The sequence below is a fragment of the Adelges cooleyi genome, unplaced genomic scaffold (genome assembly GCF_023614345.1).
Source record: "Adelges cooleyi isolate 19-005CV unplaced genomic scaffold, UGA_ACOO_1.1 ACOO_flye_CR_arks_rails_tigmint_CR_PRNA_30, whole genome shotgun sequence".
Classification (NCBI taxonomy): Eukaryota; Metazoa; Arthropoda; class Insecta; order Hemiptera; family Adelgidae; genus Adelges; species Adelges cooleyi.
In genome coordinates this window covers 20,918,046-20,940,576 of record NW_026095971.1, presented here as the reverse complement: position 1 = coordinate 20,940,576, position 22,531 = coordinate 20,918,046, and the positions used below count along the sequence as shown (strand labels likewise).

General features: G+C 26.8%; 1 protein-coding gene and 1 long non-coding RNA gene across 2 annotated transcripts; one reads left to right on the top strand and one right to left on the bottom strand.

The window, feature by feature from the left end:
• Positions 1–31: 31 nt before the first annotated feature.
• LOC126839176 (uncharacterized) lies at positions 32–411 on the bottom strand. The gene is made up of 3 exons (XR_007685801.1): positions 352–411; positions 234–263; positions 32–64 (listed from the first exon to the last, which is right to left on the bottom strand). It is a non-coding gene; the product is annotated as an uncharacterized LOC126839176 (long non-coding RNA).
• A 3,210-nt stretch (positions 412–3,621) lies between these two features.
• On the top strand, positions 3,622–7,187 carry LOC126838923 (uncharacterized). The gene is made up of 7 exons (XM_050573716.1): positions 3,622–3,770; positions 4,098–4,263; positions 5,036–5,139; positions 5,628–5,793; positions 6,141–6,244; positions 6,749–6,892; positions 7,082–7,187. The coding sequence occupies exons 1-7, from the start codon at positions 3,678–3,680 to the stop codon at positions 7,094–7,096; spliced, it is 792 nt and encodes a 263-aa protein (XP_050429673.1). The 5' UTR covers positions 3,622–3,677; the 3' UTR covers positions 7,097–7,187.
• The last annotated feature ends 15,344 nt before the right edge of the window (positions 7,188–22,531 follow it).

Sequence of the window (22,531 nt, the reverse complement as noted above, 5' to 3'; positions counted from 1 at the left end):
TACTTCCATAATTTGCAATGAAAATTATTACTTGGTGGTATATCGTTGACAATCTCCGTTTTGTCTGAAATTAACATTACATTAATTAATGATATTGTATTTAATTTTATATTACACTATTAACATAAAGACCAATCTCAAAGTACAAAATAACATGTAAAATAGAAACTTAGAACATTCAAAAGAAATGAAATATAAGAAATATTGTCATAAAATTCAACAAAAACTATTACCTGGTACAGCGATCATAAAATTGATTTTGGCTGAAATTAACATTACGTAAATATGATTTTCAAAACAATTATCTACTTTTATCTTTCTTTATTTTATTATTATTAATATTATGGTTACCGAACTCCTTGTAATATCTGTCATCATTAACCATTTTTTCAATTACAAATTCCAATCCATCTAGAATAGACAAAAAAAGATTTCTTATATTACTGAACGAATGAAATAAAATCAAATTAGGTACCATATAAATGTTAAGAATATTATTGAACCATTATTTAAGCCATTTAACTTAACTATACTTTTAATTTACAATTTACTTGACAATTAGTTACACTTTGATGTATTAGCGTGTAAATTTTAAATATATTTTACTTGCTCTACGAAGATCGAATGTAAGTGTAATATTTGTATTAAAAGCTCGCTCAACGGCTGCATCTGTAATACATAAATTGAATAAATATGGATAAAAACAGTGAATTTTAAAATCATTAAAAAATATTTTTTATAAATCAAAAATATTACTAACTTGTATTGAAAACCTGCTTCCTATATAGCACTGTAAAAAAAGTGAAATATTATATTTTTTTAAAACAATTTTAACTTCTTTAATTTGGTGATTGTAAAAATAAAATAATTACCTTGTTCATCTTCCGAATCATTTGCATAGACAAATGATATTAATAAACAAAAAATAATCATTTTTATCTGCAAATTTTAATAAACACAATAGCAATTTATATTAGTCACAAGTTGTCTCCGGTGCAGAGATGAGAAGGCTTTGGTTTTAGGAGACAGTTTTTTTATGATAAATTTAAAAAATGACTATCTTTTCAAATAATATTCTAGAGTTGTGAAAATAAGACAATTTTTAAATATTTTTCATAAAACCTCACAAATTTAGAGTCTTGGAGTATACAAACTTTGGGTTAATATTTATATGTCCTCCACCACAAGTGGACTTGGCCACTTCAAAAATCCAATATTTAGCAAAATGATTTAGAATTTCCATCATAAGTCAAAAAGTTTCAATATTACAAAAATTAAAATTAAATATAATTATTTAATTAATATCATTAATTTACTTTAATATAATGTCAGAGTAAAAAACTCGTTTTTAATTTTTCAATTTTAGTTTTGGCTATTTTAAAAATGTATAGTATGCAGAATTTAGTTGACTACAAAATAAAATTGTTTTCACTTTTGTAGTTTTTAGATCTATTATAGAATTCTCTCCAAAATGTGGATTGTGTAAAAAGCAATGTTTTAGTAAAAATAATTTAAGAAAACAGTTCACTCCAAAATGCTATTAATGGACGCTGTTAAGATCCATTAAAAAATAACTAGCTATAAAAAATCATTATTACTGCTTTTTAAACTATAACTTTTGGATGATTAAGCTCATGTCGTTTTAGTTGTAGGTAATTACAATTTTTAGAATTTGATAGCAATACTTACTAAAATTGTCGTGCAGGCAGATTTCTTAGACTATAATCAGCTTTTGAAACTAAATGTTCTCCTTGTGACTTATGGATGGGCTTATGTGTTGATTGTAAAATCAGAATCTAATAGGTTTTTGTAGTGTAACTACGTTTATTTATTTATACAGCGGAATTTATTACTTCGGCGCGGAATTTAGACTATGTTCTTTTTAGTTTTAGGTTTTATAACCGAATATGAAAAAACAAAATATGTTTTTATTATTCACGCATATAATATAATATATATATAAATATAAAGATACCACAGGAAAAATATCTTAAATTTTGAAATATATATAGATGTATTTTATTAGTTATGAAAACACATTTTGTGTTTTTTATGTTATATTATTTCTTAGTTTTGAAGGTTTGGAAGTAAAATATTTGGTTGTTTCTTTTCGTTATTATATTTTTTATGACAAACAGGCTATAGCTGTTCAAAAAAATATTTTCCAAAGAACTTGTTATTGTAATAGAGTCACAGCAGATGTTTTTTAATATTTAAACTCAGACCTTAGTTCTGTACTATGTTTTTGTTTTTTTTTCTGGCTTAGAGCTGTGCATATATTAGTCAGTAATTACTTTCAGCATCGATTTTAATTGATAAAGTATTTTTCTTTAAATAGCCAGTACAGTAGGGTCGGACTATAATAGGGACGAGGCATATTAAAGCGAGGGAAATTACAAGTACATATATATGACTTGACCTATTTTATTAAATTTGTTGTTTTTTAAATAAGTATAAGTAAGTATTTTAGAGCACATACCTACACACATATTTATGTAAAGTGACTTTATACTGAAAAATACTGGAAAATAAATTAATGTTAAATTAAAAAAAAAATAGTTATTAGCTAAGATGATAAAATATTCAATTTTAAAATGTCGATGAGCAAAACAAATTATATACAAGTGTAGAAAGACCAGAAATGCTTAACCGACTAAAAACAAACAAATAGGCAACACAACATAATAAACTTGTACTTTTATTGTAATTTGTATTTGTAATGTTTCCCTCCTTTAATTCGTTAACGGCCTTTGTCAAAAAAGTTTTATAAGACAAAGTTTTCAGAAAACTTTTATTTTTGTTGGTGTAAATGTCCAAATAGACCAGTATACATTATTATCAGTGAATCACAATTTAAAAAGTTAATGATAGACATATGTTGCCACTTAGCATTTAAGCTGTGTTAGGGCACTATGAAATAAAAAACAAATATTTTTAATACTATAACTTTTATTCGACAAATGGTAGGTATACGAGTATAAGCAGTAAGGCATTTTCTGTATATTTCACACGGGACTTAAGAAAAAGTTCAATATATTTTGTCTTGTAAATCATCAAATGATACAGCGCAGTAGGAATAAAGACATTGACACATGTGTATCAGTACAAATCCCACAAAAGTATATCTGATTCGAGAATATTGTCAATGTATGATGAATTACTAGTACAACCTTCGATTTTCTAAGCTATTATAATAAGTGCTCACACAAACACAAAAAAAACCAAAATTTAAGCGAAATGATAAATAAAGGAATGTTTATCAACAAAAATCTCTTAAGAGGAGTTTTCTTAATTTTAAAAATGAAAAAGTATAGCACTATATTACCAATGTATTACTGATATTCTACTACACATTTTAAGTACATATTGGAACTCAGAAGCTCGTAGTCTTGATATTTGATGGCACGGAAGCTTATTGAATATTTATATAATGGTGTTGCATTACACAATTTCTAACCAGTTTTCTGTGAAATTAAAAAAAAAATTGCACACTTCTTCGATACATACTTGTGCAAATATGCAATTTAAATAATAATGCAACATATAAAAAATTCAAACACATAACTCGTATAGTTTTAGTTTTTTTTTGTCAAGTCAATATAAGACAGGCATCTAAAGACGGTGTTCGTTTAATCTCAAAGTTTGACTTCAGTTTATACTTTATATAGAATACCACAATGCTTTTTAAGTTATCAATATTGTTACTATTTTTTACTATCGCGGCTAGCTGTATGAACCCGGACCAACCTAGTACTTCCGGTTCAGATGAGGTAATACATACTATTATTTTAACACTATTAGTTTTTTGACAATATTTTGCTGAATCATTTATAAAATGAGTACAAAGGAAAAATTAACCCCAAATAGTCATTCTTACCTAAGAAACTATTATTAAACATTAAATCTTATAACTTTTTTTTTTTTTTTTAACTGCTTAAGTATATTTTTGTCATATTATAGCAATAGATGAAATTATGTTAAAATTCATTAAAAAATTAGTTTGGGTAATACAACATTAAAGCTTATAATAATGTGACGTGTACTTGGCATAAACCACCTGCTACTGCAACTAAAATATTTTCTAAATTAATTTTCAGATTATAGAACAATCGTTCAATGATTGTAGAAAATGGTTCACCAAGTACCTAATGTACCAGAATAGTAATTTTACAATGGGCCATTGTGTGTTGTATATGGCTGTGACCTTACCGGATTATAAAATTGCGAATGATTACTTCAAAGAGAAAACGAAAAAAGATGATGGTAAACATTACCTGTAATATTATACGTTATATTATAATTTCATAAACATTTTTTTTTCTCTTTGATGCAAAACTGAAAAGCAGTTGGTTTTAAGAAAGTATTCTCATTTGCATATATATATATATATATAGTTTAAAATACCTAAGCGTGTATCTTATATATATTTTTTAACAACACAAATAATTCTTAACGGACGATTAAGAAAACAAATGTAGACAAATAAAGACACATCATTGTAAAAACAATACATTTTCAAATAAAATAAATCGTTTCATCGACAACTGAGGTGACCACTGACATTTACCATTAGTATTACTAGGTATTACATTATCATTATCTTTATCGTTGACGTTATCCTCTTTTTTGTGTATCACAAAGACAAAAAAATGATTACCACAAATACCAAAGTTACAACATATGACACGGTTACCATAAAAATAAAATAACAAAACTAAAATTAGCTAAGAGACTAGTTAATTTACAAATTATGGGTTTTACCGAAAAATTTTTCCTACAAAAGTTGTTAGTTTTGATAAGAACATTTGTCTGGTTAGTAAAACATTTATTGTTTCCTTTTAAAAAATATGTTTTTTGCCAATTTTGAATTTTGGACCATATATATTTTTTTTAACGTCCCCCTTTGTACTCTAAAACTCTCCAATAAACAACTTTTTGATTGGATTACTAATTTTTGGAAAAAAATCGATTAGTATTTTAATATTGGACACATTGTATATTTAAGTTAAAAATGTTTGTATATTTTTTGTTTTAGAACCTTTAAATTTAGAAGGATTTGTTGACCTCTTTAAATACGTTTGCGAGAAGAAAGAAATGTCCGTACAAGAATGGGCTGAAAAGTTGCAATCTGATGAATTGGTAAAGATTAAAGCTTGTAATAAATTTATTTTTTTAAACAGCTAAAGTATACTTGTGTTATATTATAGCAATCAATAAAATTATTAAAACATTAAAGCTTGTAAGAGTGACTACGAATTAAATGGTTCATTTATGGTTATATATCAAAGAAAAATAAGTACATACTTCACATACTACACTACATTTAAATGACAACTACACTTAGGACTTTTTCACACAAAAGGACTTGCTTCCATAATTTAATGCACTAAATGACCTTTCTGAAGATTTTGATACGGGACAACATAGATACATTCTTAGGGCAATATTTACATAAGGGTATATGTCTTCAAATCCTCAATTTTTAATTGCTGTACACATCTTTATAATTTATTTTGGTAATCGATTCATTAACAGAAGATGGTCTGTGTAAAAATCTGATGTCCCCCTCCCCCTAAATACTTCACTGCTGCTACAACAACTAAAATATTTTCTAAATTAATTTTCAGGTAATAGAACAATCGTTCAATGATTGTAGAAAATGGTTCACCAATTTCCTGGAGTGCCAACATAGTAATTTTACAATGGGTCATTGTGTGATGTATATGGGTATGTCCATAAAGGATTATAAAATCGCAAATGATTACTTCATAGAGAAAGCAGGAAAAGAAGACGGTAAACATTACCTGTAATATTATACGTTATATATAATTTCATAGAATTTTTTTTATCTTTGATGCGAAACTGAAAAGCAGTTGGTTTTAAGAAAGTAGGTATTTTCATTCATGTTTATATAGATTACAATACCTAAGTATGTATCTTATATATATTTTTTAACAACACAATCAATTCTTAATAAACGATTAAAAAAAAAATGTATACAAATAAAAACACATCATTGTAAAAACAGTACGTTTTTAGATAAAATAAATGGTTTCATCGACAAATGAGGTGACCACTGCACCACACCATGTCTTTAAAATAACATATATTATTAAAATTGTTGTATATTTTTGTTTTAGAACCTTTAAATTTAGAAGAATTTGTTGGCCTTTTTAAACACGTTTGCAAGAGTAAAAAAATTACCGTACAAGAATGGGCTAAAGATTTGCAATCTAAAAACTGGGTAATGATTAAAGCTTATAATAATAATTGTTTATTTTAAACAACTAAAGTATACCTATGTTATATTATAGCATTCAATCAAATGATTTTTAAATTTATTTTAATTTTTTAATTTAGGCAATAAAACATTAAAGCTTGTAATAATGCGACGTGCACTTAGGATATCTGCAGCTACTAGAGTAGTATTTTCTAAATTAATTTAAAAAACATAGCAACCATTTTTTTGGTTAATTTTTTTTTTCGAATCCGAGTAATAAATATTTTATTTCACAACTAGTAAAAAAATACAAACATTTAATTTCCTTACATCCCCCTCTCCTCCAAAAAAATGCAAAAAACTAATTTATATTTTTACTTATAATAAATAAATAGAAAAATTAATTATTTTGTATTGCTTGTTAATAATTAGCACAAGAGTTACACATGTATTTAAGTCTAGGTGTACTTAAATTTGATGACCGGGTTTATTATGGAATTAAATTTGCATTGACAAACATTTTTTCAGACTATAGGAGAGGCGTTCAAGGATTGTAAAAATTGGATTAAAAGCAAATACCAAATAAATGACAGTATTGTACGTATTTCAACGTGGCAATTTTGCAAGTATATGACTGATAACGACTTCGAGCTTAGTATCGTGGATAAAATGGTACGTGAACTTCATCCAACGGAAAACCACGGTAAACATTATTTAACACGTTACATAATATAATAATAATGTTATAATATGTTTGCTAAAATAAATTGTCTCGTCGACAACTGAAGTGACAGCATACCCAAATAATAACATATAATATTGTTTATATTTAAATTCAACATTTTTGTTTGGTTTTTTTAGCTTTATGTTGGATAGATTCACAAAAATTTAAGGAACTTTTTATGAACCATTGTAGAAAATACGACTTATCCGTCGAAGAATTCGCTGAGTTTAGGAAAGAAAAAACGATAGAAAAGTTAATTAAAGAAATTTCATGATTGAAGATTAATAATTAAAAAATAAAATAGAAGAAAACTTCGGAAAAATAGAGGGAAAAAATTAAACCTGACTAAAGAGTCTAACATTATAATAAATTTATATGTCTAACAATAATGTTATTATTTTTAAAAATGTTTCAAAATAAACGAATTTTATGACAAATATACTATAAACGAAATTACTATAATTTAATTAGTAATTTAAAGAGAAACAAATTTGAGCAACTTATCAATAGGTCTAGCATTATTAAGTACAACATGTATTTGATGGAATGTACTTATCTAAATGAAGACTACCCAAAAGTAAAGTGACGGAAAAATTTACAATTAAGTACAAGTAAAACGACTAAAACAGCAGAAAACACATAAAGAATTTCGTTTTAACAGCAAATGAATAGATTTTCAATTGAAAAATACGCTTCGGTAAAATATCTGTTTATACGTCTTTAGCTTGTTAGTTGAGAACATTTTACAAAAATATCGACTATAATTTATAGTTAAAACTTTAAAGTCAACCCCTTGACATATTAATAAACAAAATTTTGATAAATTATCATTTAAACGAAAATGTTTGTATTTTTGAAAAACATATTATTATTTCAGTTTATATCTTTTCGTACGAGCTGCAGCAACTTAGGCCATTAGCTGTTGGTTTTTTGAGTTGGTTTGGGATGACATGAGTGAAACGAGATATCACTTGAACTACTTAACGACCAATTTTATTTTAAATGTTTAACAGCCTTTGTCAAAACATTTTTATAAACATAGTTTTCAGAAAACTTGATGTACTTTGTACTTAGTATATATTTTTTTCTCAATTATTTTAGTTGATGTAAATGTCCAAACAGACCAGTATATATTATTATCAGTTAATCTCGATTTTATAACGCCAAACATCTATTATGGGGTATTAGAGTCAAAAATCTTAGAGGCCACTTGTATTTATAATGCAATTAAAAGTATAGGTTACCCATAGTTAAACCGTGTAACCCATATGAGGAGTCATAATGATGGTCTGCCCGGCAGAAGGTTTTAGACCTTAGGGTGACAAAAACATTTATCCCTTGTAGTATTCATAATAATAAATAACGATAATTAACACAATTCATGGCGATATTATAATTATTAGGTGGTTGTATAGTTGCCAGTCCAATGTGAAGTACATTATGTATGCATATCTGCTTCTTTTTTTTAAAATACTGCTTTCAAATAAATCATTTTCAACTTATAACATTATTTCACTAGAACTTGTTTTTTTTTTTTAGTTTGTGCGAACGCTTGTTATAATAGCTTAATAAATAAGTTTGCTGCACTGACAAAAAACTTAATTACATAAATCAGACTTAAAAAGTTGAAGTAAATTAAGAAGTTAAATAAATATTTAACCGTAACGGGCGGTCTAAGTTGAACTTAGTTAGAATTTTCATACAAATGTATGATAACAATTATATTCATACCTACTGATAACAATTATTTGATTAACCTTAACTACAACTAATTTATTTCATTGAATTTGTTTATTTGAATTTTGTTTTACCGAAGTACTTGCATGTTTGTACCTACATCAAATCAATAGTAATACTACAAAAATGAAATTTTACATCTTTTTTCTTACAAATAAAAATAATATTACACAATTAGTAATAAGTAATAAGTGTTTATTTGCAAAGAAACAGAGATTTTGGAATTATTAAAGTCGTTATGACATATTGTATTTTGAAAAAAAAATTTTAATAACAATTTAAGAGATTAAAAAAAAAATTATAACGTTATTAGACATATTAATTTATTTTTCAGAATGAAATTTTTCAGACATCTCCGTCTAGATCATCTTATCCCTCTGCAGATTATAAAAGTATTCATCCAATTCCTTATTAGTTCCTATCTTATTTTTCGTTGCGACTCTTCTTCGTTCAGCAATTACTGCAAAAGGCTCTTCTGAGGATTTGCAATGCAATTTAAAAAGATCACGAAATGTTGATAAAATTATGGTAACTAAAACAAAACAAAGGCGTTGAATTTAATTATAAATAATATATGTTATCATAGAGGCATGATATATTGCAGTTGTCAATGACATAATTTATTTTAGCTTCGACGTGCATCTGAAAAAATATTGTTTTTATAATAGTGTGTTTTTATTTGTCTAAATTTGTGTCCGGACGAAGGGGCGATCATTATGTTTTTAATTTTTAATTTTTTTTGAGAATACTTTTGGGTCTCACCACATTTAATAGTATATTACAGATTATATGGTATTTTTTAATGAAAATTATTTCTTAAAAACCAATTATACTGCTTTACAGTTTCGCATCGAAGCTAAAAAAAACATTATCAAACGACATACAACGTGTGTAAATAATTTTAACAATCACATTGTTTATGTTCTAGCATATAGGGCTCTAAGTATGATTTTATAAAATCCCACTCTTCATTGATGTCACCCATGTACGAGTAATAATCATAACGTGTAATATATCCATTTGTTCTATTTTTGTACAAGTCTACCCAGTTTTTAGCATTCGCGAACGCCTCATCTACTATCTGAAAATTGTTAATCAACACAAAGTTTAATTAAAAAGTCTGATTATAAAATTTAAATACGATTAGACCTAAATAAATACCTGATAATTCAGAATCAATAAAAAAAAAAATATATATATATATAAATGGTATTAATTAATAGAAGCAAAAGTGTAGTTTGATTTATGTATTTTTTTTTGAGGGGGGGAGTATGTAAGTTTTTAATTTTTGTATTTTTTTACTAATAAGATTCAAAAAAAAATATACCAAAAAAATTGTTGTTTTTTTTTTTTAATGAATTTAGAAAATATTTAAATTATAGTAGCTAGTATTCCAAGTATTAGCATTATTAAAATTATTTTATTGAACGCTGTTGTAATCGTATTATAATAATGATATAAATAAGATGATAAGAAAGTAAACAGAAAAGCAATACAACGTATGTAACATTATATAGCAAAGATATTTAAAATATAAAAAAATAAAAATTATAAATTTATTAGACTTATATAATATAAATGAAATATATTAAAAAAAATTGCTATAAAATAAATCAAAAATACTTGAGCTATTAAAATAAAATTACATTATTATATAAGCTTTAATGTTTTAATAATAAAATAAAAAAAAAAACTATATAAAAATGAATCTGGAATTATTTCATTTTTATTTTAATACAACCAAAACGTATACTTTAAGTTAACAAAAATTTGCATTTATTAGAAATGCTTCGGATTTACGGATACTAATAATTAATTTATTAAATCAAAGAGTGATGGAACTTAATACTTAGTAATTTACAAAGTAGTAAAGTGTATACAATTTTTGGGTTAAACATTTATTATATTTAATGAATTTTACTCGAATGATTAAGCTGCGACTCTAAGTTTAATCTAATAGGTATATTAAAACCATTTTTTAACAAACAATATTAGAAAATCATTTTGATTACAAGTACTTATGACTATAATTTTATTTGTAAGTCTTTAAGCTAAAACAATAATAGTTTCCTAGAGAATGTTTATTTAGGAAAACAATTTTATTATATAAAAAATGATTTAGAAAAATATTGAAAAAAAATAATAACAGTTTTAACAAAATAGTATAAATTACCGTAAAATCCTCCGGTTCGTCATCAGTTTTTCCTTCAGGTTGATATGGGTCTGTATTCATACAGCCAACCGCTAGGATAAAAAATAGAAACGAAAGAGAGAACTTTAAAAACATTGTGCTTGCCTATTAAGTATTATCTGAAGTTAAACTGCGAGGCAAAACGAATGAATTTTACCGTCTTTGAATACCTGGTTTATATAGAATTGAAAAAAACGAAGAATATTATACGAATACACAAGTATATAAAATATGATATCTTTGAATTTTTTTAGTTATGGCATTATTTGCACAATTATGTAAAAAAGCACTCAAGTATATTTGCTGTATAAAATCCATACTAACATACCGATGTCTTAGTGAGGTGTGTAAATGTATTTTTTTTAATTTTACAGAAAATAGGTCAGAAACAGGGAATGGTACACCATTCATATATTTAACTTCCATGCCACCAAATATCGAGATTATGAATTTCTGGGTTTTAATATGTATTTAAAATGTGTAGGAGAATATCAGTTATCTCAGTTGTCATGCATTAGTAACTAGTGCTATACTGTTTATATATTTGCTTACAAAATAAAATAAGCACAATATGTTTTGGCAAAGATAAAAAAAATCTAGATAGTGACATTTCTTGAGGGAACTGCAGCTGTAGGACTTCTACAGCTACTGACAATTATTATTTGCTTAAAAATTAATTTTTAGTTTAAGGGTTGATACAATTAGAGCTGATCGCATCTGTCTTTATAAATGTATTGCCATAGTAACCCATGTATCGTAGTTAACAGTAGAATGAAAATATTTTCACTGCCTGTTTACTGTTCATTCACTATCACGTAGCAACCTAGAAATTTACTTAATCAAAGTGTGATTTTCCTCTTTTTCGGGGGGTTTTCCTCAATAAACATAAAGTTTGACAAAATGGTTTTGAGAAAATTGTAAATGGTAGAGCTCCATAATAGATGCCTTTCAAACTTCAATCCCTAAAACTTTGGTTAAAAAAGTGAAATATAGAAAAAAATTCTATCTCTTAATGGGGAAAGTGTTTACGATATTTTGTTGGTTTTTCAATGTTTATCTGTAGTATTATGTTTAAACATAATATGCTAAAATTACAAAATTAATAGCCATTCTCGACAAATTTATTTCTCTTGTATCATAATAACCCTTGGCATATGATATTAAGACAAAACTTAATCATGAGAGTCGAATTATTTTGTTCTATGCACTGTATGATGTTGTTTAAAATTAAACATTTGCTTTATTTTTTGTTATGACATATTTTTGCATTACATCCTTTTACACACGAAAAAGGAAAATATGTTTCTTCTATTTATACGATTTTTTATTATTTTACACATATTATATTAGCGGCTATAATTCATATTATGTTTTGGGAATAAAGGTAATTTTTTTTTATCTGTCGTGCCTTGTCGGGCAACATTTTACTAAACCAATGATTAATTGAGTCTAATCTATTTTAAAACATTACTAACTACTTAAAGTCGACAAATATGCATACCAAAGTATAACACGGAGTATATTTGGTTCGAATCGGTCATACCGCAAATTATAGTCATTTAGAATTAGAATTTTTTTTTCGTTTTATAAACTTAAAAAGTATTATTGAATCTTCAACAAAAACCTAACAGTGAAAAAGAGTCAAGTTCCAGACCCCCTCTCAAAAAAAGTCATTCTATTAAAGTAGTGGTATCTACATTGTGGCCAAGTATGCTATTTCTTTTGTTCATAATCTCACTTCACTCTTTTATGAGCAATTATACTGCTTTTTTATTTGTATTGCTTAACACTTGGCCAGTATCCGAATGAAACATGACCTTTCTGAATGAGGTTAAAACAGACTTGACCGCAATGAAATTCCACTACTTTGATTGGCTTACTTTTTTTGGGAAGGGATCTCAACCTTTTTTCTTTTATTCTGAGTTATCTCCTTCCTATCGTCCGCGTAACTCTAAGTGAGTACATAATATTTTGATTATGATGTTTTATGCATAGAAATAATTTTGAGAAAATTGCAACTTTCATATTTTCCCCTTTAGTTACACTTTGTGTAACCTACCTTTGTGCCAAATTTAACGATTCTACCTAAGTGTTTTTTTTTGATGATGAGTGTGTGAGTAAGTCAGTAACAAAAATGATAACTTTGAAATTCTCCCCTTTTGAAAAGGCTTACTATTAAGGGCTTAGGTATCGATATTTTTTTTCTACACATGTTATATGTTGTTTGTTAGACCTATCTTTAGCGGCTAGTTTTCAGTTGTTAAATCTTAAAATTGCGCCAAACAAAATTTTAAAAACTTTCAGCCTTTCTCCCGGTGAGTTGTCGAAATTTCGGAATTTTTACATGTGCAATTTTGTTGATAAAACTTTTTGTATAGAAAATCCTAAAGGTTATAATATATCGAAAATATTTTCGAAAATCATACAATTTCGGCACTTGTGCACACATGAGAATGTTTTAGTACACTTTTTTTTCATCGATAAATATTCATAAATTCAAGCAGAAAAATACGTCGTTCTAACGACAAAAGCAATATATAAAATTGTCAATGTTCGAATTTCACATTTTTGTTTTGTGCATATCTTAGTGTTACTTTTTACGTTAAAAATTCCAAGGGCATAGCAAATTGTCAAAACTTGAAAATGTTATCGAATCGGATGTACTATTTACATACGATCTGGGCACATAGATATTTTTTAAACTACTGCCTTTAATAGTCTGTAAGACAAATAGTAACCTAACCTTAAGTATGGCTATCGACGGATATTCACAAAGGGAATAGCCATAAAATCAGGGGAAATCAGGACACATTTAATATGTGCGAGTGAGTAAACAGGCAATGAAAATATTTCATTACATTGTCAACAACGATACATGGGTTACTAAAGCAATACATTTATGTAGACAACTCTAATCGTATCAACCCTTAAACTAAAAATTAATTTTTAAGCAAATAATTGTCATTAGGTACAATGTTTTTCTCGATATTTGTATTTTTATCTGCGAACCTCTCTTACTTACCCACAATATACTACTACCACTACCTACTACTACTTACTACTGTACTCACTCACTTACATATAATATTTTCTTACTGTGTTTAGTTTGGACTGTACAGGTTTCTTTAACCAGAAGCCAAAATTTTGGGTTTCCAATTCATATTGGATAGGCAAGGCTGTATTTTATGCCCTGAATTACTTTTATAAATAATTGTATATTATTCATTTTCTTTAGCGGAAACGTATTGAAAACACGTTTTAAGTTGTGTTATTTATTGAAAATAAAAAGACAACCTATTTTGATGTGTTGTTTTCTATGCTTGTTCAAACAGTTACAATCATACACCAATGTACTAAAGAAGAAACTATTCGAAAACTATAACAACATATTTAAAATCGACCTAGTTGTATTACTTGAAGTCTCCAACCTTAAAACGATTTTGAATATTATTATATTTTAGGTTCATTCATTTTTTACATGAGTTATTAAAATTTTAGGACAATTGTCAGTATTCCGAATTTAGTTTTATAAATGCACAGAAAAAAATATATATATTAAGACTTACAGAATACATTCTCATTACATCTCTCGTGGAATATTTATTATAATATAAATGTTTGGATAACAAGATGGATTATACAAATATTGTGATATAAAAAAAAAAAACTCGTTTATTAATATAAAACAAATCCTTTTATCGACTAGTATCTAATTTATAACATCCTAGACAATATTAACATTTTTCATCTGGAATTTCGATATTATGTATTGTTTATACTTGCAATTTGTTTGTTTCAATATTATTCTCTGACTCAATCACAAACATTAGCTTATATGAGTTAGAAAGTTTGTGTAAACAATATTTATTTAAAATTGTATGTACAACTCATATATTATAATCTATGTATATAAAAATGAGTGTACGTCTGAGGTTTACTATACCACAATAACGTTTAAACGGGTTGTCTTTGTTACTGAGGATTTGTTTAAATATTATATAATATATTACTTAAAGTGTTGCTTAAGTTTTTTCTATATTAATATGTTCTATGTTACATTAACATAGAATTACAAATATCATAATGGAAATAATTAAATTAATACTATTCTATGTTATCCTTATATTAATATAATCCTATGTGCGCTTTGTCGGGACAGCTTGTATAGTAATAATAAATAGTATATCATAATGGAATCGGTCCGGCATGGCGGCGGTGAGCCAGCGTGATGGCGTCGGCGTGGTACGCGTACAGTCCAGCATGGCGGCGCGGCGGTGATATAATAAAATTATTCTATTAACTTACCGTCCTTTTCACCAAATGTATTTATTATACATACTTATTTATTTTATTAGACATCTATCGTTTAATGCAGATAATACAGATTGCCTAGAATATGTAGAACTTGTGACATCACTAAATTTATATAGCTACGAATGCGACGCATTACCGAATAAGACCTTTCACAATATACACTTCTAATTGGTATGGAGAAAGCTAAATTAGGCATTTTATACAAATTGGGAAACATCAATTGCTCAACGACTACCTGAAAGGGATTGAATGCAGGAATTTTTAAGAGGTTCTCTAAAGGCAATATATTTTAAGAAACAAGTGGTTCGCCCACGTCAATTTATTACGCCAGGTTAATTTCTATTAGCCTTAAGATATAATAGTAAAGATATAAAATCTACTTGAACCCTAAACCATGAAAATTATACACTTCTTGCGTACACGTGTTACGGCAACGATGTTGTCATCTTCAGCGCTAACAACAGACTGAGACCGATTACGGGTGTGACGTCACACCGGAAATGATGACTCATTGTCAACACATTTTATAAATTTTAATTAAATGTTTTGTAATGGACTTAAGTCCCAGTTTAACAAATTTGTCCTATTTTTTAACATTTCTATTGCTTCCCTAATATTAAGTTCTTTAGAGTTATTTACATTTTTTAGTAATTTTACTGATTTGATACTATGATTAGTGTCCAATAAATGTTCCGCAACAGGAGATTTGTGTACTTCTTGGTTTTTGATGTTCCTTATGTGTTCTTTAAACCTAACCCCAATATTTCTTTTTGTTTGACCTACATAACATTTAGCACACTCTTCACATTGTATTTTATAAATCCCGGATTTTTCTTCTTCCCCTATTTTATCTTTGGTACTACCTAACAAAGATTTTAAATCTGTACTTTTCGATGCGACTAGAGTTACACCGTAATTTTTAAAAATGTTTGTTAACCCCTTTGAAATACCTGGAAAATAAACCATACCCGATCTAATAATTTTTTCACTATCCCTCCTACTGAGCGTACTGGCTGTTCTAACTTCCCTTGACCATTTATGCTTATTGACTAATCTAAAAATCATATTTGGATCATACCCATTAAATTTAGCTATTTCAATTATTAAGTTAAGTTCTTTATCAAAATCATTTTTTAACATAGGAATATTTACTAATCTAAAAACCATACTGTTGAATGCTGCCATTTTGTGTTGCCAACTGTGATTCGAATTTTTCGGTATGTACCTAAATGTGTGCGTTTTCTTCCGATAAATCTCAAAACCTAAATAATTGTCCATTCTTTTAATTAGTAAATCAAGGAAAGGTAACTTTCCATTGATTTCTTTTTCATACGTTAATGTAATAGAAGGATAATGAGAATTTATATTTTGAAGAAAACGATCAATATTGAAGTCTTTATCCACTATAGCAAAAATGTCATCAACGTACCTAAACCAAACTTTCGGAAAATTATTATTACTATTTTTAATATTTGTTTCAAACCTACTCATAAACATTTCCGCCAAGAAAGGTCACAAAATTATGTATGAGTCAAAATGTTTTTCAGTTTCAGAATAGGTTCTATGCACAAATCGTTGTCGTAACACGTGTACGCAAGAAGTGTATAATTTTTATGGTTTAGGGTTCAAGTAGATTTTATATCTTTGCTATATATTTAACCATAAGTTTGGTTAACAGTTTTTTTTAGATTGAGATATCATTTTTAACTACAACACATTTTTTTCCTACAAGAAACAAATCGAGACATAAAAGCCTGACCAAACAAACTTCTAAACAAACATTTACAATTAAAATTATCGGATTTTAACTCTGTACAATTATTTGAGCTCGGCCTTTTTTCCAGGTTATTATGGAAGTCTGTTTTGAAAAACTGTTTCATTTACTTCAGAAAGACAAATTTGAGCAAATAAAATAGGATTTTAGCACAATTTTAAATGAAATATCGTTGGTCCATTTCTACATTAACCTAAAAAAGTGGCCGATTTAGTCAAATATTTTTACATAATTTAATTCTATCCATTCTATATCGGCGTAGTTATGTCAGGCCGTTAGGACTAAAACGTCAAAAAAAACAGACCACCAAAGAACTCACATTTTGGCCCACTGTAAAAGTTCAACATCAAGAGCGGTAATTACTTATTTTTTGGCAATTTATTTAAAATAATAATTAGCTTCTCAAACATGTCAAAGGCCATTATTATTTAATAGGATGTACTTTTTAACAGTAATATTATTCTAGTTTTTTTAATGGACCTAATAGAAAAAAATGTATTAAATAGGGAGGTACTCTATTATTTGTTAAACAACACGTTATATATTTTGAAACATAATCATTTTTTTTTTTTTACAATGCACCATACTGCTTATAATTTTTTTGGATATGGTTTTTATTATCAAAAACCGTATATTATGGCCGGTATTTTTGAAAGTTATTCTCAATTTGCAGTATAAAATATAAACAGATATTTTATCGACGCGTAGGTTTCAATTGAAATCTATTCATTTGCTGTTAAAAAGAAATTGTTTTTGTGCTTTCTGCTATTGTTGTCGTTGTAACTGTTCTTATTTGTACAAAATGTTTCATATGCGAAAATATTTCACTGAATAACAACTTATTTTTTTTTTATAAAGGTTTTTATATACTACTATTTGTTTTAAATACTTATGCAAGTTGTTGTTTTCAAATTTCCACAATATTTTTTTGTCCCTGAAAATTATTTTTCTGTTAAAATACATATAAAACCAATTTTACATGTAATAGATTGGGCTTAAGGGGAAGAAACGTTTAAAATATCATCAGACGAAATTGTGTGTCTTATTAACAATATCCTGTAATATCCTGGTTGAAATATATAAATATGTAAACATCAATACTACCTACAGTGTTATTAACACTTTTTTTCTTAAAAAGAAAATGCGCCAGTGTAATGTAAATATGAAATCATATAAAAAAAAAGATACAACTATGCAAATAAATGAACATTGGCACCTTGCAAAATATATGAAAATTGTTTCGGTCGACAAATAGCCAAACTACACGTCGCGTCGCAAGAAAAACACTTTTTAACAATTCAACAAACGACCAAGTTGATATTTTGCTTATAAATTCTAACACCAAATAACGTCCAAGATTGTAAGTAGTAAGTACATTATTTATACATTTTGTTTAGTTTTAATAATTATTTATTTTTGTACTTGTGATAACTTTTGAACCGCCAATTCAATTTCGTTAAATCACAAAACTAATTGCAGAAATTTTACACATCATATTCGAATATACAATGGGGATATGCTATTTCATAGGGCCAAGAGTAAAAATATAATGGCTGTTAAATGTTAAAAATCATAATTTATTAAGGAAAATACTCTAAATTTCGCCATTATTATTCGTTAACCTAAAACCACGTCAAGCTGTTTTATTCGAAACATAGTCGATTTAATTTAAACATTTTTGGAAACAATTTTTTTGGTACAGCACGTCATACAGATACAAATTTAATAAAAAAAACTTAAACGATAATAAACATTCGAAAATGTTCGAAAACAGAAAATATTTTGTAGAGACCTCTCTAAATATCCTGTTTGTCTTTTTAAAAGAACTAAATCCAAAAATATTCCTAAAACCACACTTAAAAAACAAAAAAAACTTCATACAAGTTTTGAATATTTTGGACTATTTTTAAAAAAGTCATGTTAACTTTGTGTTGAAAAATGTGAACAATTTTAGTTTTTTCTTGTTATTACTTTTTTAAGACTCATTTGTGTTTTATATGTTTTCAAGTTAAAATTTTTCATGAGATTCTAAAAGTTTATAAAACAGAAAAATGGAAGTTCATTACATTACATTACTCAGTTTAATATATACCATTGCGGCCAACAATAGTACGATCATCTCAGATGCGGTAACTATAATTTGGCCAACAATAATTTACCTATGTTTACATATTTAAAATAAAATGAAGTAATTTCTTAATACTGGTGAATAATATATAAGTTTGTTCAGTGAACTAAAATGTAAACATACATTATGTGTATCACCTTCATAAAAGATCTATGAAAATTTACCTCCAACATAAAGTTTGCCTATACACTTTAGCAAACAACCGAATTAAGTTTGGCCCTCATTTTATATTCGTTTTATAACTGTTATGGATATTATTTTATTACTATTTTAGGAAATAGAAAAATATTGGGACATTCTAAGTAAAGGCGATAGTTGCATTAACGAAAATCACTTCGATGCAATTAATAAAGGTGCAGAAGGATATTTCGAGAATTTAGTTATGACAAAAGGACATAGGAAATCTGGTAATCAATTTGTTGTTTGTTAACATCTCTAAGACTACTATGCGTATACTATTAATCAAAATACTTTAACAAAGAAGTCAGTAAGAAGGGGTTGGGGCATATAACGATGCAGAAAAGGTCACATAATAATAATTAAAAATTGCACCAGTGTTAGTTTGCTACTGAAATTTTCTATTATATATTTAAATTTTAAATATGTAATTGTGCTATTATTGTCATTACAAGTAAAGAAGGTCTAAATTTTAATAACTTTGAAAATAATCATCCAAAGCTGGTTATCGACCAGTCTAAATGTTCAGCAAATTAATTTTAATTTAGAAAGTTAATCAAATATAATATACGTTACTGTAAATATATAAAATTTAGCTACATACCGTTTGAACGTAAAAGGAATTATGTTATAATTTTTTAAAATATACGAAATTTGTCCTAGCTTATAACTTTACAGTTTAAAAAAATGTAATCAACAGAAGTCTTATATCTTCTAAGTTATAGAATGGGTCATCATTGACCAATCATCCGGTATTAAATGGGTTGTTCATTGTGGTGTAACTAAAAAAAAAAGGTTAGGTTTATTTATTACATTAGTTTTGGTTTCGTTTTCTAATGTTTACATTACAGACAAATTAAAAAAATTTAGAGACATTTTGTTATTTATTTTTTTATTATGATGTCGTGGTTTTAGGAGGTAAAACTGATAAAGACTACGAAATGAATTTTGAAGAGTTTAAGAAAGCTATGAAAGAAGCCTTGGTACCAAGATGGCAAGTATATGTATGTTGAAATTATTATGTTATTTCTGATAATATTATTATTATTAAATATTATTAAACGTCATGAATAATTCACCTAATCTTTACACGAGACTTGGAATGTATCTTAATATTTATTTTAATTAAATAAATACATTTTGATCAAGTTAGTAGCATTGGAATATAACGTTTTATACCAACTTAATTAATGTTTCTGTTGTCGTTTGTATACGTTTTAAACACAAATCACAATTTTTAGGAGATATTTGAAATATTTGATAAAATAAGACTTGTAGAAGAAGGAGCAGTAGAAGAAGGAACAGTAGAAGAAGAAGCAGTAGAAGAAGGAACAGTAGAAGAAGGAACAGTAGAAGAAGAGGTCAGATGTTACGTTGTCTTCAGCGATATGGCTAAGTATTATACTAAAATGGATAAAACTGAACTCAAAGACATTATGGATAAATACGGTAAATACGATTTTCAATAACTTAATTTAACACCGTCTTAGCTATAGAAAGTTAGTTCAGGAGATTGTAGTTTTAAAGTTATCAATGTACTCAAAAAAGGTTTTCAAGGACTTCGGTATAAGGTGTAAGGGTGGTGAGTAGTACTATTTTTATCTGTCGATTACTTGACGAGACTTCACCTCTTGTCCCAACTTTTAAATTTTAATAACTTTAAAAATTACTATCCAAAACTGGTTATCGGCAAGTCGAATTCATCAGATCAAAGCCAGGTCAAAGTCAATAGACTACTGAAAGCTTACCTGAAAGGTAATTAATTTGGCCAAAAAAAATGTAAGGAGTGTTTTTCCTACAGCTAATGATATATAACTACTAAAACTTTTGATTTCCAGGCTTATTATTTCTATAAAAAAAAAATATATACATATATGTTTATAAATAGTAAAAAATATATTGTGTGTGGCCAAACTTTTTATGATTTTGTTGAAACATTTTATACGTTCTGGTTTGGCCTGAGTCTTAAAATAATAAATATGTTACAATGGGTTTTAATTAATTATTAGTAATTTAAAATAAAAATATTTGTAAATTTCAGATGGCGAAATGCATTTCCATGAATTTATTCAAGCCATGAACCTTGGATTAATTCCTGGACCTGGTAGTCATGTGATTGGTCACGTTGAATAAATATAACGGGTTTTTTTGAAACTATTACAGTTTTTATTATTATTAGTTATTTTTTCTTGAATACTTTAGTTAGTTTTTAAATTTGTTTTTGTTGTTATTATTATTATTATTATTCTCAACTCAAAAAGTTAAAAAAATACGTATCACTTTCATTAAAAATTAATACCTAATAAAGATACATTTGACTAGTAAAATTTATTTTGTTTGTTAAAAAGGGTTAATAATAATTACCTACCTATTTATTAATGAGTTAAGTGTAAGCAATTTGCAAAGTTACCCTCCCATGAAATTGTGAAATGTTAATGATATAAGACATATATGCAGGGCCTCTTATAAGTTTCGTTATTAATTTTAAAGTTGTATGTATTCATAACTTGCTTTATAAATTCGTTAAAAAAAGATTGTATTGTATAAAATCTAATGATACATGCTCCTACTGAAAGTACAGTATTTTTCACAAATAACAGAAGCAATCTTAACAAACAACAAATATTGATCTGTTATTGTAACAATCGTTTAAGTTTCAACGTTATAAAATCTATCTTAACAACGTACCACAATTTGTTTACAGTTTTATTATTTAAAATATTTATTATAGTTGTTCATTTATTATTATAGTTCTTTTTATCAAAAATACATTGTTTTTCTTAATAGATTTTGCATTATAAAGTTCACAAGTTGTTAATTATTTCTATTTGTACAGTAAACATTTCTCTATTTAAACTTTTTTTTAATATTAATGTGGTAATTTGGCAAAAAGAAAACATCCAACTAATTTCCTTGGACTTGGGACAGGCATATGATACTAAACGTTAATCCATAAAAATAGGTTTTAATTTTTCTCCTACCAAAGTTCAGTACAAAGCATTCAATCGCAATCCAGAAGTAAAACTTCAGCTACACCTAAAAAACTCTCAAATATTCGCCTGCAGAACTAACTCAAAATATAGATACGCATGTGTTATATTCAACAGGCAAAAATGAGCAAATGATGTAAATATTTTTCTTTTACATAATTTTTAAAGATACAAAATTTAAAAATAAATCGATTGATCTTATAAAAAAAAATGTAAAAAGCATTTACGAATTTGTTTTTTTCTCGGTTTTGAAGATAAAGAGGTGAACTTTTTAAA